The 13,426-nt window shown below is 36.9% G+C and overlaps 1 protein-coding gene and 1 long non-coding RNA gene across 5 annotated transcripts; both read left to right on the top strand.

The window, feature by feature from the left end:
• Positions 1-283: 283 nt before the first annotated feature.
• Positions 284-2,264, top strand: LOC127498411 (uncharacterized). The gene is made up of 5 exons (XR_007925875.1): positions 284-429; positions 518-591; positions 1,055-1,108; positions 1,312-1,404; positions 1,949-2,264. It is a non-coding gene; the product is annotated as an uncharacterized LOC127498411 (long non-coding RNA).
• Positions 2,265-3,209: 945 nt separating this feature from the next.
• susd4 (sushi domain containing 4) lies at positions 3,210-13,016 on the top strand. 4 transcript variants are annotated; one of them, XM_051867697.1, is made up of 9 exons: positions 4,922-5,230; positions 5,641-5,808; positions 7,956-8,159; positions 8,229-8,402; positions 8,533-8,721; positions 11,385-11,576; positions 11,888-12,032; positions 12,108-12,493; positions 12,577-13,016. In XM_051867697.1, exons 2-9 carry the CDS (start codon positions 5,676-5,678, stop codon positions 12,612-12,614), a joined length of 1,461 nt encoding a protein of 486 aa, XP_051723657.1. In that variant the 5' UTR covers positions 4,922-5,230; positions 5,641-5,675; the 3' UTR covers positions 12,615-13,016. The 4 variants fall into 4 exon arrangements, with proteins under 4 accessions (XP_051723656.1, XP_051723657.1, XP_051723655.1 ...); XM_051867696.1 differs by lacking the exon at positions 4,922-5,230 and adding an exon at positions 3,210-3,372 and having other exon boundaries at positions 7,956-8,402; XM_051867695.1 differs by having other exon boundaries at positions 4,922-5,215; positions 7,956-8,402.
• Positions 13,017-13,426: the final 410 nt, after the last annotated feature.

Raw genomic sequence — 13,426 nt, 5'->3', positions numbered from 1 at the left:
TATATTCATAACATTTCAAGCTCTACTTAACATTTTCTAGTGCATGCAACACAAAAATGTAAATTAAAAGGTGAACATAAGTGTATTCTTAAAGTAAATGAAAAACGTAAGTAACATCAACTAGCATTAAAACTTGGTTAAAATTAAGTTAACCTAATATAAAATTTTATGTATTTGTGAGCTGCGTGATATGCAAATTTTCTATCCAGCCAATGAGCGAAGCTGGAGCCATTTTGAAGCGTGATGTGGTGAAGACACCGAGTACTCTGTCAGGTAAGCTGTCTTTAAAGAAAACTAAATAAAATATTAGAGTTTGACTATTTAAACATTCATAAACACTCGTTTATTGTGTTAGTGGGGTGTATTCCTTAACCGGAAGCGCAACACAACATTTTCTGAAGTTCGATGTGGTGAAGACGGAGATAAGAGGTAAGCTAAAGCTTAGCTTTATATTAAGAAAGTAAAACATTAGATTTTGACTTTTTTAACATTCATTAACACTCATTTATTGTGTTAGTGGGGTGTATTCGTAAACTGGAAGCACAACGCAACGTTTTCTGAAGCGCAATGTGGTGACGATGGTGAAAGGAGGTAAGCTAAAGCTTCTCTTCATATTAACGAAATAAAATATAAGTGTGTCGTTTAATGTCCACTCGTTTATTGCATTTGTAGTCACTGGGGATTTGTTAAACTTGTATTTTTAATTTATATGAATTATTCAACAATCAGAAACATGTTACTTATGAATACTTTGCAATTATTTCTATATCGAGTTTTGCACGTGAATCAGGAAACCGGTTTGCACGCGATTATATAACGTTATATATATTTATAAATGTGCGTGCTTCCATCGAACGTTTTGAGTGCTTATGCAGTGTTTGTATTCACGAAGACTGCTTAAGGTAAAAGAATCGAGTTTGCACTAATGCATATGCATTAATGCATTGAGTTTTCACACAGCTCCAAAAATAATACATAATAAAAATTGAAAAAGCTAGCCTAATCATTTTTTATGTTGTTCAATACTGTTGTTTTTCTCTATCTGTCTTTCCAGTGCGAACATTTGTGGTGCAACAATAGAAGGATATGGTGCATCCTGTTTTTGGAGGTATACAATTTCACACTTGACTATTAATTGTTTTTGACAAACTGGCTTTGCCAAAATAAAAGGTGAACCTGGCATATTTTCTGCATTTTGGGTAATTTGTCTGCTTTTAAAGGCATCAAATTTTTCTCAGTCAGTTAAGATAGAGTATAAAAGCTTGTGTAAGGACCATGAAAATCAACTTTTTTGTTTCATGTACTTTTCAGTCCAATGCTGTCTGCAGAAATACACAGAGAAGTTGATTCTGTTTAATGGTGTACATCTCTGACAATGCTGATAATCTCATCAGGCATTACCAGGTGAGTGTCTGGAATACATTGAACGCTATACATAAGGCAGTAGTATTTAAAACTGGTCTTGGGGACCATGACAATTGTATCGTTTTCAAAAACTTTTTGAAACCCATTTTCAAAAGTTTGTGTTTTCAGGCCACCAAAACGCTGTTGTGTAAATGAACGGCCATAACGGCTAAAAAAGTTTTCCATTTTTTGTTGAAAACGGTGTTGTGTAAACAGCCCCTAAGTTAAGTGTGTTGCATCCTGTTCGCCTGTCATTTGGATTATTGTTATTAAAGCTTTGTGTTGGCACCTTCTTCTTCATCTTCGTCTGTTTGCCTGCAACCACCCGTGACAGTTGTTTAGAGTAAAATAAAATAAAACCGAAATGAAACGATAAACTAACATTTATTTTATTTATGAAATATAAAGGTGATTTCTTGTTATTCCAAAACATTCTATCTCATTTTGTTTTATATAAATACATTATATTTTTCCCACTGTAAAACAATCTGAAACTACCACGTAATGTTTTAAGTAAATACACATTTGCTATGCTTTTCTTTAGGATAGCCATGGTGACCTAAAGGAACTGGAACAGCACACACACTGAGGATTATCACAAAGCTGGCTTCATGGATGATCCTTTAGAGACTGTAACTTTCTTTTGGTCAAATTGTCACTTTTCTCAGAAGTACTACAGTCATGATTTTTGGTTTTAGACTATTTAAGTTGCTGTTTCCAGAGTAGTATTGCAATCTCTGTCAGAAAACCTAAAATGCTTTATTTTTGTACTGATTTTACTAATTGTACTAATTGTGTGAAAACCTTTTGTTGAAATGCTGTCCAAAAATGAAGTAAAATGCTGTTTTGTGTTTATTGTATTTTTTGTACTTATTTTAAGACATTGAATGTTCTAAAGCAGTACAGTAAGTTTTATTCAATAGCTCAAGGTTAAAATTAATTAAAATTTTAAGTTTGTTCAACTCAATTGACTGTCTTTTTTTAAATGTAAATTAGCTTAAATGTTAAGTTAACACAACTTGCTATTACTTGGTAAATTCATCTTGTGTTTTTAAGTAAAGAATGTTGAGTAAACAAATATATTTAAGAAACTATAACAAAGTATTTCTTGTTAGTTTTACATAAATTTGCTTAAAGTTGGATTTACTTAAAAAGTGTGATGCAAAAATGGTGCATATGTATTTTAAGTAAATCCAACACATCATTTTTTACAGAACTAAATAGCCCTGCACCTTTTTAAATGAAAGAGTAGCCTACGTGAGGAAGTAAATTACTGACTGACTGAATTAATGAATCATTAACGTTCTGGTAGGACCACAACCATTTGAAAATACAATTAATGCGTCATTTTCCTCAAGTCCATTAGTGCATCACATTTATCAGTAACAGTGACCCGTCCCTCTGGAGTATTTTTTGCCCCCCTCAGGCGGGGTTTCCTTCCTATATCTTTATCTCTAGAATGGGCTTTCAAAAGGTAGGAATATTCAAAGCGTTGAACCTCATGCAGCTCAAGTTGCTGTACCACTTGAAATCAAGATAGGATGGATTCTAATGGACAAACGATTTTGGTCATCGTGTTAATTTCGTCTTGTGCTGGATTGGTACATACCTGTGCTTGCTCGAGTAATCTAAAGCATTGTGCCAACATCTACCAAATACCAGGGGACTTTCAAACGGCTCAAAAGAACTGCAGAGAACGGGGCGGTCAATTATCTATCCAATCGAACACATCCGATGAAGTTGACGGCTTTCTTCTTGATAACATGATCGGACATTTTTGGATAGGACTACATCTTCCAAGGGATCAGTGCTCAAGTAATATGAGTACATTACGCGAAGGAGAAAGGACCACGGAATTCACGAACTGGGAGAACGCAGAAACGCCATGCGTTCCACGTTGCGTGTCTATCTCCGGCGACAGAAGATTGACGGTGAGACCGTGCACAGACAAATTGGATGGATTTTTGTGTGAGTACCCTGAGGGAGATCTTTGCAAAGGAAGCATGGTCATCCTGGACAAAGCGCAATGTGCGCTTGCGCCCTGTGAACATAAATGTACTCCTGTGAAAACCGGATACAGGTGTTCATGTTATGAGCGATTCCGACCTAATGCACGGGATCCACGCCTCTGTGATTTCTATTGCTCAAAAAGAGTTTGTAAAGCGCTATGTATGAAAAGCGGGGCGGTGTGTTGGTGCCCTGCTGGCTTCGTTAGAAGCGAACAAAACTGCGAAGATATAGATGAATGTGATTCAAATCCTGACTGCGCTCAAAAGTGCATAAATACGATAGGAAGTTATAAATGTGGTTGCTATGATCCATACGTCCTCGTTAATGGAACTGAATGCACTCTCAATCCTAGTCTATTTAATGGTGAAGTATTCACAACACCGTCCCCTAATTTTATAGCACGGGGGGCCCTGTCGACTCCAGAAGGATATGTTGGGCTGATCATATTCCTAGTATTAGCTTTTTTTGCTCTATTAGCAATTGTGTATTATTTGCGCGGTCGTAAAGCAACTGTACAGGAATGTAATCCACCAGATAATGACGAGTTTCAAGGAAGTGTATCTAAGTGAGATAGCAACATAACCGTGTTTTAGAGAAAAAAAAAAAAAAAAGCTGATGGTAATGTCTCTTTGCATTTCTTTGTGACTCTACACATTTTTTGAAGGATTTGACTGTTGAAATGATTGTAAAAACTTTTATAATGTCCATAGCTAAAATGCTGAAATGTTATATTGAATTATACCTATGTGAGACCATCTGAAAATATATGTAGGCCTACGCCTGCATATGCCACTCTGATGCTGCTCTGATGCTGCCACTCTGATGAGGCTATCCTAAAGTGGTTTGGAGCACTGCCAAAGTCACATGAACCATTGAAATTTTGAGGTAACGAAGCCTCGTTTACTGAAATCACGTGACTTTGGCAGTTTGAGATCGTTTGATACACGCTCCGAACCACTGATTCGAAACAAAAGATTCGTAAAGCTTCGAAGCTTCATGAAGCAGTCTTTTGAAATCGCCCATCACTAGATATTGTTGAATATAAAGTCGTTATTTTGTTTTTTTTGTTTTTGGCGCACAAAAAGTGTTCTTGTCGCTTCATAACAATAAGATTGAACCACTGTAGTCACATGAACTGTTTTAAATATATTTTTAGTCTATATTCAGTGGTCTAGCTGCATTCACAACTATGTATTGAATTTTACTGACATTTATAAACACTTTTGCCTTAAATGCATAAGTTAAAAATATCAAACATCAGAGTATATTTTGATATTCTGTAATTCACTAATAAATAATGTCAATTGCATATTCATATTTGTCTAGTTCCATTCGGAAATGAACAAAAGAGTTTGAGTTGCCTGCTATTTATATTACTTATATGAAAGTCTGTTAAAAAGAATAAGCAATTTAGGAATAAGGAATTTGCTTGTGTAAAAAATTATACATCACCTCAAACTTTCGTGTCTTTTTTAAAACCTTATTTAGGGAGGTCAGATGCTTTTTAATGTAGCCTATTCTTTCTTTTCTTAATTTAAAAACGTTGCTTCCCTGTTACTCATTTTATAATAGCTACTCCACACTGGTACTTTGACCTGTATAATAATTCATCTACCCATCACGAGATAACCTACTTGCACCACGAGAGGCTGGATAATTTTGCTTTCGATAAACTTTCCAGTGAAGAAAGGATCTAGCCTACCATAGCAGAAGCAACGTTATTATTCCACTGATTATCATCAGATTGATCAACTCGACTATCTGCTGAGAGAGAGAAACTCCGACGCAACTGATTTTCAATGTACGACACCAGTGGGTAGGTGACAGGAAAAACTGTGTTTATGACCAGAAACCAGCGAGCACTATTTTTAAAACACTAGCGTCATTAGACCTTGGCTTTCAATCTGGTAAGGTAGACTAGTGACGCTCATGACGCATTTTTCATCATCATCTCGATCATTGTACATTTAGACATCACCGTTATGTTGCGCGAGCCTTCTTTTGATCTGTCGAAGTCATTTGCATAATGCATAATAATGCGTGCCGAATATGCCATACACGCGATCCCGAAAAGACTATTTTGGTATTTCCGAATTGATATGGGGATTTACTGGTCATCATGTTCTGCGCGTCGGCGAGGAGATTCTGCAGGGCTGAAAATCCATGATGCAATCCTAATATTTTCACGTTTTACCTAGCTTTTTGTCGTTGTCATCATAATTTCAGAGCATTGTGACCCGATGAATTTTATTCAATGAAAGATGTTTCATCATGGTGATAAAGAAGGCAAGAAATCTGCGTTTGGACATCCTGTCTGCGGCCAGATTATTCTCCCGATCATCCTCCTCCTCCTCCTTCCTTTTGTGGTCACCGCCTTCCCGGTTAACACAGTAGGTAAGAGATCTACATAAAGGCTGCGATTATGTAAGTGATAAGGATTTGGGAATATGATGAGGATGCAAGACCTCCCTTGTGGTTGCTTGTGTAATGGGACGCTGAAATTGTCGAAAGCCCCCCGGCCCATTCTGTTCTGTTATGCCTCAACAGTCACTAGGTGCCATGACGATGCTGCTTTCCAGCTGCCTGCTGTATATTGAATAACCTTTGGTCATGACAAAGCAGAAATTTCAAAACAAGCAAAAACCACACTCGTAAAATTCCAGACAACATGTAGGCCTTAAGCTCCTCCTGGTTATAACAACATTTTATGAAGGTGACATTTATATAACATTGAGTAAAACAAACATCTCAGCAGAAAAGTGTTTTCTCATGTAGAAGGAAATGATATATTGATAGTGTGATGCTGGAGAGAGACTACAGGGAGTATTGTAACACGGGCTGAGTTGTAACACTAACAGTTTCACCCAGGTGACATCACTATCATGCGCTCAACACCCTCCTGAGGTGACAGAAGTTGTAAGACAGCATTTAAAATATAAAGGAAAAGAAGAAAACAATTTTAAGAAAAGATAGATTCTGGAAAGAGACAACAAATTTCTATCTTGTTTATGACTTAAAGGATTAGTTAGGATAATTTCCTGGTAATTTACTCACCCTCATGTCATCCAAGATGTTTATTTCTTTCTTCAGTTGAAAAGAAATTATGGTTTTTCAGGAAGACATTCCAGGATTTTTCTCCATATAGTGGACTTCAACAGCTACCTATGGGTTGAAGTTTGGGTCCAAATTGCAGTTTCATTGCAGCTCAAGGGGCTCTACACAATCCCAGGCGAGGAATAAGGGTCTTATCTAGCAAAACAATCGGTCATTTTCAAAAAAAAAAAAACAAAAAAAAGAAGAAGTATATACTTTTTAACCACAAATGCTTGTCTTGCACTGCTCTGTGATGCACCACGCGTTATGTAATCACGTTGGAAAGATCACGGCGGAAGTACCGCGGTAGGGCGAAGAATTCCATCTCATTTTCTCCTCCAACTTTAAAATCGTCCAACATCATTGACTTAGTCTTTGCAGTAAGCTTTGTAAACACTTGCTCGGTACTTCCGCCTACGTCACGCGTGACCTTTCCAACGTGATTACGTAATGCGTGGTATCGCAGAGCTAGTGCAAGACGAGCTTTTTTGATGAAAAAGTTTTAATAATTTTATTTTTTTTAGAAAATGACAGATTGTTTCGCTAGATAAGACCCTTATTCCTCGGCTGGGATCGTGTAGAGCTGCATTTAAACTGCAATTTGGACCTTCAACCCGTTGGTAGCCATTGAAGTCCACTATATGGAGAAAAATCCTGGAATGTTTTCCTCAAAAACTTTCATTTCTTTTCAACTAAAGAAAGAAATTCATTGACATCTTGGATGGCATGGAGAGTGAATAAATTATCAGGAAAATTTTACTTCTGAAGTAAACTAAACCTTTGAAGGGATAGTTCACCCAAAAATGAAAATTTCAATTTTACTCATATTTTAAAGAATGTTGGTAACCAGACAGTTCATGGCACCCACTGACTTCCATAATAGGAAAAAGAAAAAATACTATAGATGTCAATGGGGCCCATCAACTGTATGGTTACCAACATTCTTTAAAATAAATTATTTTGTGTTCAACAGAAGAAAGAAACTCATCCAGGTTTAGAACAACATGAGGGTGAATAAATGATGACAAAATTTTCATTTCTGGGTGAACTATCCCTTTAATTTGTGATCATATGTTAAATGACATCTAAATAAGCTGTATCACCGTGACTGACCAAACTTGGTCCGTTTTTCATGCCTTGGAAAAGCCAGTGTGAAAAATAAATAAATAAAATTGTTACCATTTTTTCCTGCATTTGTACAATTTTTAATGAAATGCTTAATATAAAGTAGTGGTGGTGGGAGGCAAAATTATTTTGTACAAGTAGTAGATTTCTGAAATACTTATATATATGTAAATATATGTTGCAGGTATATCAAAGCTTGATAGGTATTAAACAAGAGATGACCAAATTAGAGACATTAGGATCCAACACTGATATTGGCACAATCATAAGATGTCTTGTTTGCTTTAAATGCATGATTTTGGTTCTTCTCTGTGCACTTTCAGTGGATCAGTTCTGCAAGGATCCCGGTTTTCCTGAGCACGGAATCAGAACTCCAAACACCGGTGTGTTCTTTGAAAACTCGGTGGCGAGGTTCTCTTGTGTGGATGGTTATAGCTTAAAGGGGCCGGCCAAGATTGTCTGCACGCGCTTCCACAATGGATCGTTAGGCTGGAAACCAAGCCTTAAACCAGTGTGCCTTTCAGAAGGTGAGGATAGTTGGCAATTTTATGAAAATGTTGCAGCATTTATTTATTTCGCTTATCTGTCTTTCAAAGATTGTCTTCCTCCATTCATCGAGGATGCTGATGTCACAAATAAGACGTACAGGCCTGGCGACAGCCTCATCATTAGCTGTCATGAGGGATTTCAGATCCGATACCCTGACACAGAAACTATGGAATCAGTATGTCAAGCCGATGGGACATGGGATAATCAGCCAACTTGTCAAGGTTGATGCAAGTCACTTGTTGCCAATTAATCAAAACAAATCTGACTATAATTCAAAAATTTTCATGTGATATCATGTCCACCACTTAAGGTCCTGGAAAGGGTTTCATGCGCTGTCCTCTGTCTCCACAGGCTGTTTACGGCCGCTGATACCTCCACATAGTTACATGAACATCTCGGAAGCAGAGTTCTCTGTGCCTGTTGGAACTGTAGTCCACTACCAGTGTTTTCCTGGTTACAAGTTGGAGGGACCTGAACTTCTGGAATGCATGTATAACCTCATCTGGTCGGACACGCCACCCCGGTGCCTTGATGTTGAGGGTAAATATCATTAAATCATTTCTCAGCTTTGAGTTGAAAAATCAACAGATCCACAGATATGTTCAGAAAAAAATATTATTTTATAATTATAATATTCCATATTATAATATTCATAATATTTTATACAATTATTTGAATTATGGGTGGAACTTCTGGTTTGGGGAACTTCCATGTAAAAAGACTGAAACAAATTTGTAGGTTGCCCTACAAATAAAGCTTATCCGTCAGTTTGACTGAATGAGCTGTCAATTTTTCTTACACGTTTTATTTTCAGACATCATGAGAATAACGTAACGCTTGGTATTTTAACATGACATGTTATAACAAGAATATCTATGGCAAGAGCTCTTTTCAGTCGCTGCTTTCTATCCTCGTGATTATTTTCTTTTTTCCCTCTGCATTCCGCTGTAATAGTGTGAAAAAGGACAAAATATACTGCATATTTGTGGTCTGTTCTCCCGATATGATGTTTTATTAACAAAGTTCGGGAGGAGCAAGTTCAGATAATTAACCTAATTAGCACAGGTGGAGAGCATTCAGTTAATCAACTCAACCAATGTCAAGAGGTATAAATTCAGCAGACTTACCTCTGTTCATCTGAGAGTTTATCAGCATCCCTCCTCCACCCCATCGCCTCACTTCTAGTTCTATCTACTTTTACCACACCAGGGGGAGTACTCTGGGTTCGGGCCAAAATTCCAAGTTCGGAGCCCTCTCCCCGGACAGCACGCCAAATACGCATAACTTTTACTCTATTTAATTATATGGATATGTGAACTCGTGAAATAATTTACGATTAATAATTCACTGGAATGCACAAAGAATCTCAATTTTTTCTCCTCAAATCCTCACATCTTTTTCCAGGTTTGTTTTCACAGGTAAATACAATTTATTATCTGTAAAAATGACGGAAATCACTTTGAAATAGTATCACGCAATGCTGAAGTTCATGAACATTTTTTATTAAGGCAACATATATTTCATAATACAGACATATATCACTACAGTTATATTTAAGCCGTCCATTATTGCTGTGGAAAGAATCGCACTTTTTCATGGTCTATTGAAAGTACCTTGTTGATGCTTTTACACTTTTAATGTTCGTTGGTTGAAGGGTGAGTAGAATAATGTCATCTCATTGTAACCAGTTTTATTAAAAAAAAAAAAAAACGCATTATTGCGTTCATAGAGCGAGCCTTTCACTGACTGTTTACAGTTTAACGGAAGTTACACCGATAATTCGTGCAAAGCGCCATGGGGCGTAGGAATAAGGTAGATGGACACGTAGTGTTTCTTTACAAAGTGGCATCGCCAACTACTGGCCTGGCAGCATAATACAGCATTTTTAGTCGTTTTCACGGATCCGTGTGAACAAGGATAATTTTGACAACGTAGTCGTCGAAAAACACAAAGGAAAAACATTTCCATTTTTAGTACACCGTTGTCATGTAAACGTAACCTTAGTTAATGGTTTACTATGGTATATAGTCTTAAGCCCAAAGTAGGGTTGTCACAATATCAAATTTTTCACTACACGATTATCATGGCCAAAAAAAAATACGATAACGATATATCATGATATCTATAAAAATCTTGAAAAAAAATGAAATAATGCTATCAGTCAAGCTCATCTTTATTTTTTATTTTATTTTTTTGAAGAATCACACCATTGTATACAACAGGTACAAATTATACACTTAATGCCAGTTTGAAATAACTTCCTTCGATGAACTGATGTGGCTTCTTATTACAGAATCTTATCGCAGAAATTATATTACATTGTAGTATTCTATACAGTAATAGAGGCTATGTCAACTGGCATTGCATTATAAATATACATTATCCTCATGAAAATACCCAAGATGGCTTAAAGAAAACAGATAAACCATATACTGTTGCAATGGTGTGTTAATTCTCTTTTTATCTGCATTTTATTCAGCTACAGCGATGTCTTTGTTCATATTAGGGATTTCCTGGAATGTCATAAGTTTTATTACTCCTATGAGTCTCACTTGTGGACTTTCTGCACGAGGGCGCACTCCGGTGTTGAGTATGAATGAAACATTACATGTGAGAGTTCAGTTTTCCATTATGCTCACACCCCTAATTAACACAATAACACCATTTCATTTTTTAAATATCATGATTATCGTCAATATCAGTATATCGTGACACCCCTAGCCCAAAGTATACTTAGGCCGTCCATGTTCTGTGTATGGTCCACATACTGTCCACGTGACATAATTTTCCTCATTAGGAGGGTCCGCGTGCAGCCCAATTTCTGTCTCCGCACATACTAGATAGTGCGCATGCACATCTTTCCACGCTCGCGACCAAAGGAGTATACTTTGAAAGGCTTGAGCTCTCAACTGTGTGCAAGATGGAGCATAATGCGGAAAAGTAATGCAGAAAATAGAGTATACCTGGTCTTTTAGTTTTCTCTACTAATGAAAGATAAGTAAAATCTCAAGATCTATATGTAAACTTTTGAAAGCTACTTTAAAAATGTCATTAAGAAAATCTGCAGTAATGTAAACAGAAAGCTAAGTAATGGTGTTATTTTGAAGTGTTAAACACAAGGACAAATATTAAAATGTGGTGTGGGACTCAGGAAGAGAAAATGAGTTCTCTGATTCAGATCTCTGTCTCTGATGTTTTTACAGCATGTTCCCTACCCCCGATGACAGAACATGGAGATTACATGTGCCACCCACAACCATGTGACCGCTACATTCATGGGACGGTCGTAGAATACTACTGTTATCCTGGCTACTCTCTAGCGAATGATTACAAGTACATCACCTGCCAGTACGGGCAATGGTTTCCACAAATGCAGTTCTACTGCATCAAAGATGGTAAATCAGTCTGCATCAGTTTCAATAAAACATTTTTATTTGGAACACCATAGTCCAATGTGAATCATACACATTAGAATGTGCAATGAGAAATAATTGGGTCAATTTCTGTTGTATAAATTTTTTATCAATTTATTATTAATGTATAAAACTGATATGTGTATGAGTTAAATGCAGCCTTGGTCAGCATATATACAATACCATTAAAAAGTTTGGTGTCAGTAAGATATATCTATTTACTGTAGAATTATTATGTTGTAATGGTAAACTTGGCTGTACAGGTTAATAAGTACAGCTTTTTTCCCCCAAAGAGACAACCTGGCCTGGTTTTCAAGATTCTGTACTAACCACATGGAAAGTAGTGGCTTGTACGGCCACTAGTGTGCTGCTAGCCCTGCTCTTGGTGATCACAGCCAAGATGTTCCACTTCAAATGCAAATCCCAGCAAAGTCCGAGGTACAGCCAACATAATATACACACAGTGTAATTTGATATTTTCTTAACTTACTCATTAAAAAGTTTCTTTTTCAGTGAAGTGCAAGATGAAAGCCGGGATCCAAACATCCTGGTTGTAGATGGTGTTGCTGTGCCACTGCCCTCTTATGAAGAGGCTGTTAGTGGTACTTATTGTCAGCCCCCAAACGATCTGCCCCCTGCTGGTCTGGGGAGCTCACAGCATTCAGAAGAACAAAACCCACCTTCATATCCCGGGCATACAGGGAGTCAAAATAGTGCGCCGTTGGACACTGGGGAGGCTGAGACCTGCGATAGCATCTCGGACACATCAGAATGTCTTCAAGGCATACAGCCATCTTCCTCCCATGCTGGTGGACTAAATAACATGTCTGAGAAAACCAATGCCATCACCTCTATGGAAGAGACTGCTTCCACAAGCCCTAGCATAGACATTGCAGACGGTAAGGCTGTAGGCTGCTGCCACCTGGTGGTATAAACATACACTTGTTTTTATCATACCAATGTTTTGCTTTGTATCTTCCAGAAATTCCTCTCGTGGAGGATAGTGAAGAAGACTGCTGATTGTTTCTTTTAACTGAAAATGGGACACTTCAGATTGTTTCACTCCATTACTGATTATTTTAGCATTAATTTCTGATTTTGTTGAATAACATGGCACAGGCCAAATTACTGCTCATAAAGATGATATTTAATGAAGAACACACCAGGGAAGTATAGGCAATAAAAAAAGAATAATCAAAAATTAAATAAACTCCCAATTTCTGCTCATAAAGGAACTATGCATTAGATCATGGCATATTATGTTAATTTAACTTTCCCACTACATAATATATATATACAATGCAAGTATTCTAAATAATTTTTCTTGTGACTTTCACTCGACAACTGCACTGCATTCTGGACAGCTTTCAAATGGTACGGACAATGATGAATATTTCTTAAATAAATGACGTGTTAACTTTACATCTGAGTTTATTGTTATTAAAAAAGAACACTTTTTGCCAAAGGCTCTCCATATATGGATAAAGGTCTTAAGTAGCCTAACTGCAAGCTACGCCCATGTGCGATTTTCAAAATAAATAAATTGCTATTTACAGTACAATAATTTATGAAAATTGTTTCGATATAATCACATTTAAACCCCATAGAGACAGATGGAATAAACAATGATAAGACTCTCTGTGTGCAGCATATTAAACAATTTCCAGTTCATACTGCTGGATCACTGCATGTGGATTAAATGAGTAATGTCATAAAGAGCTATCTTTGAGCTTATCTGTCACTGAAGAGCAACAGATGGCTTGTGCATGTGTTATACAGACTTTCTTCTGAAGACAAACTGTGCAGTTTTGAAAGTTAACCAGTTATAAGGA

The sequence above is a fragment of the Ctenopharyngodon idella genome, chromosome 17 (genome assembly GCF_019924925.1).
Source record: "Ctenopharyngodon idella isolate HZGC_01 chromosome 17, HZGC01, whole genome shotgun sequence".
In the NCBI taxonomy this organism is placed as follows: domain Eukaryota; kingdom Metazoa; phylum Chordata; class Actinopteri; order Cypriniformes; family Xenocyprididae; genus Ctenopharyngodon; species Ctenopharyngodon idella.
This window is presented reverse-complemented; position numbering and strand designations above follow the sequence as displayed.

Coding starts and splice junctions, on each gene's coding strand:
- susd4 (XM_051867696.1), top strand. CDS start 5,676: ATGTTTCATCATGGTGATAAAGAAGGCAAGAAATCTGCGTTTGGACAT. Junction 12,033..12,107: donor AAATCCCAGCAAAGTCCGAG/GTACAGCCAACA, acceptor TTTCTTTTTCAG/TGAAGTGCAAGATGAAAGCC. Junction 12,494..12,576: donor TAGCATAGACATTGCAGACG/GTAAGGCTGTAG, acceptor TGTATCTTCCAG/AAATTCCTCTCGTGGAGGAT.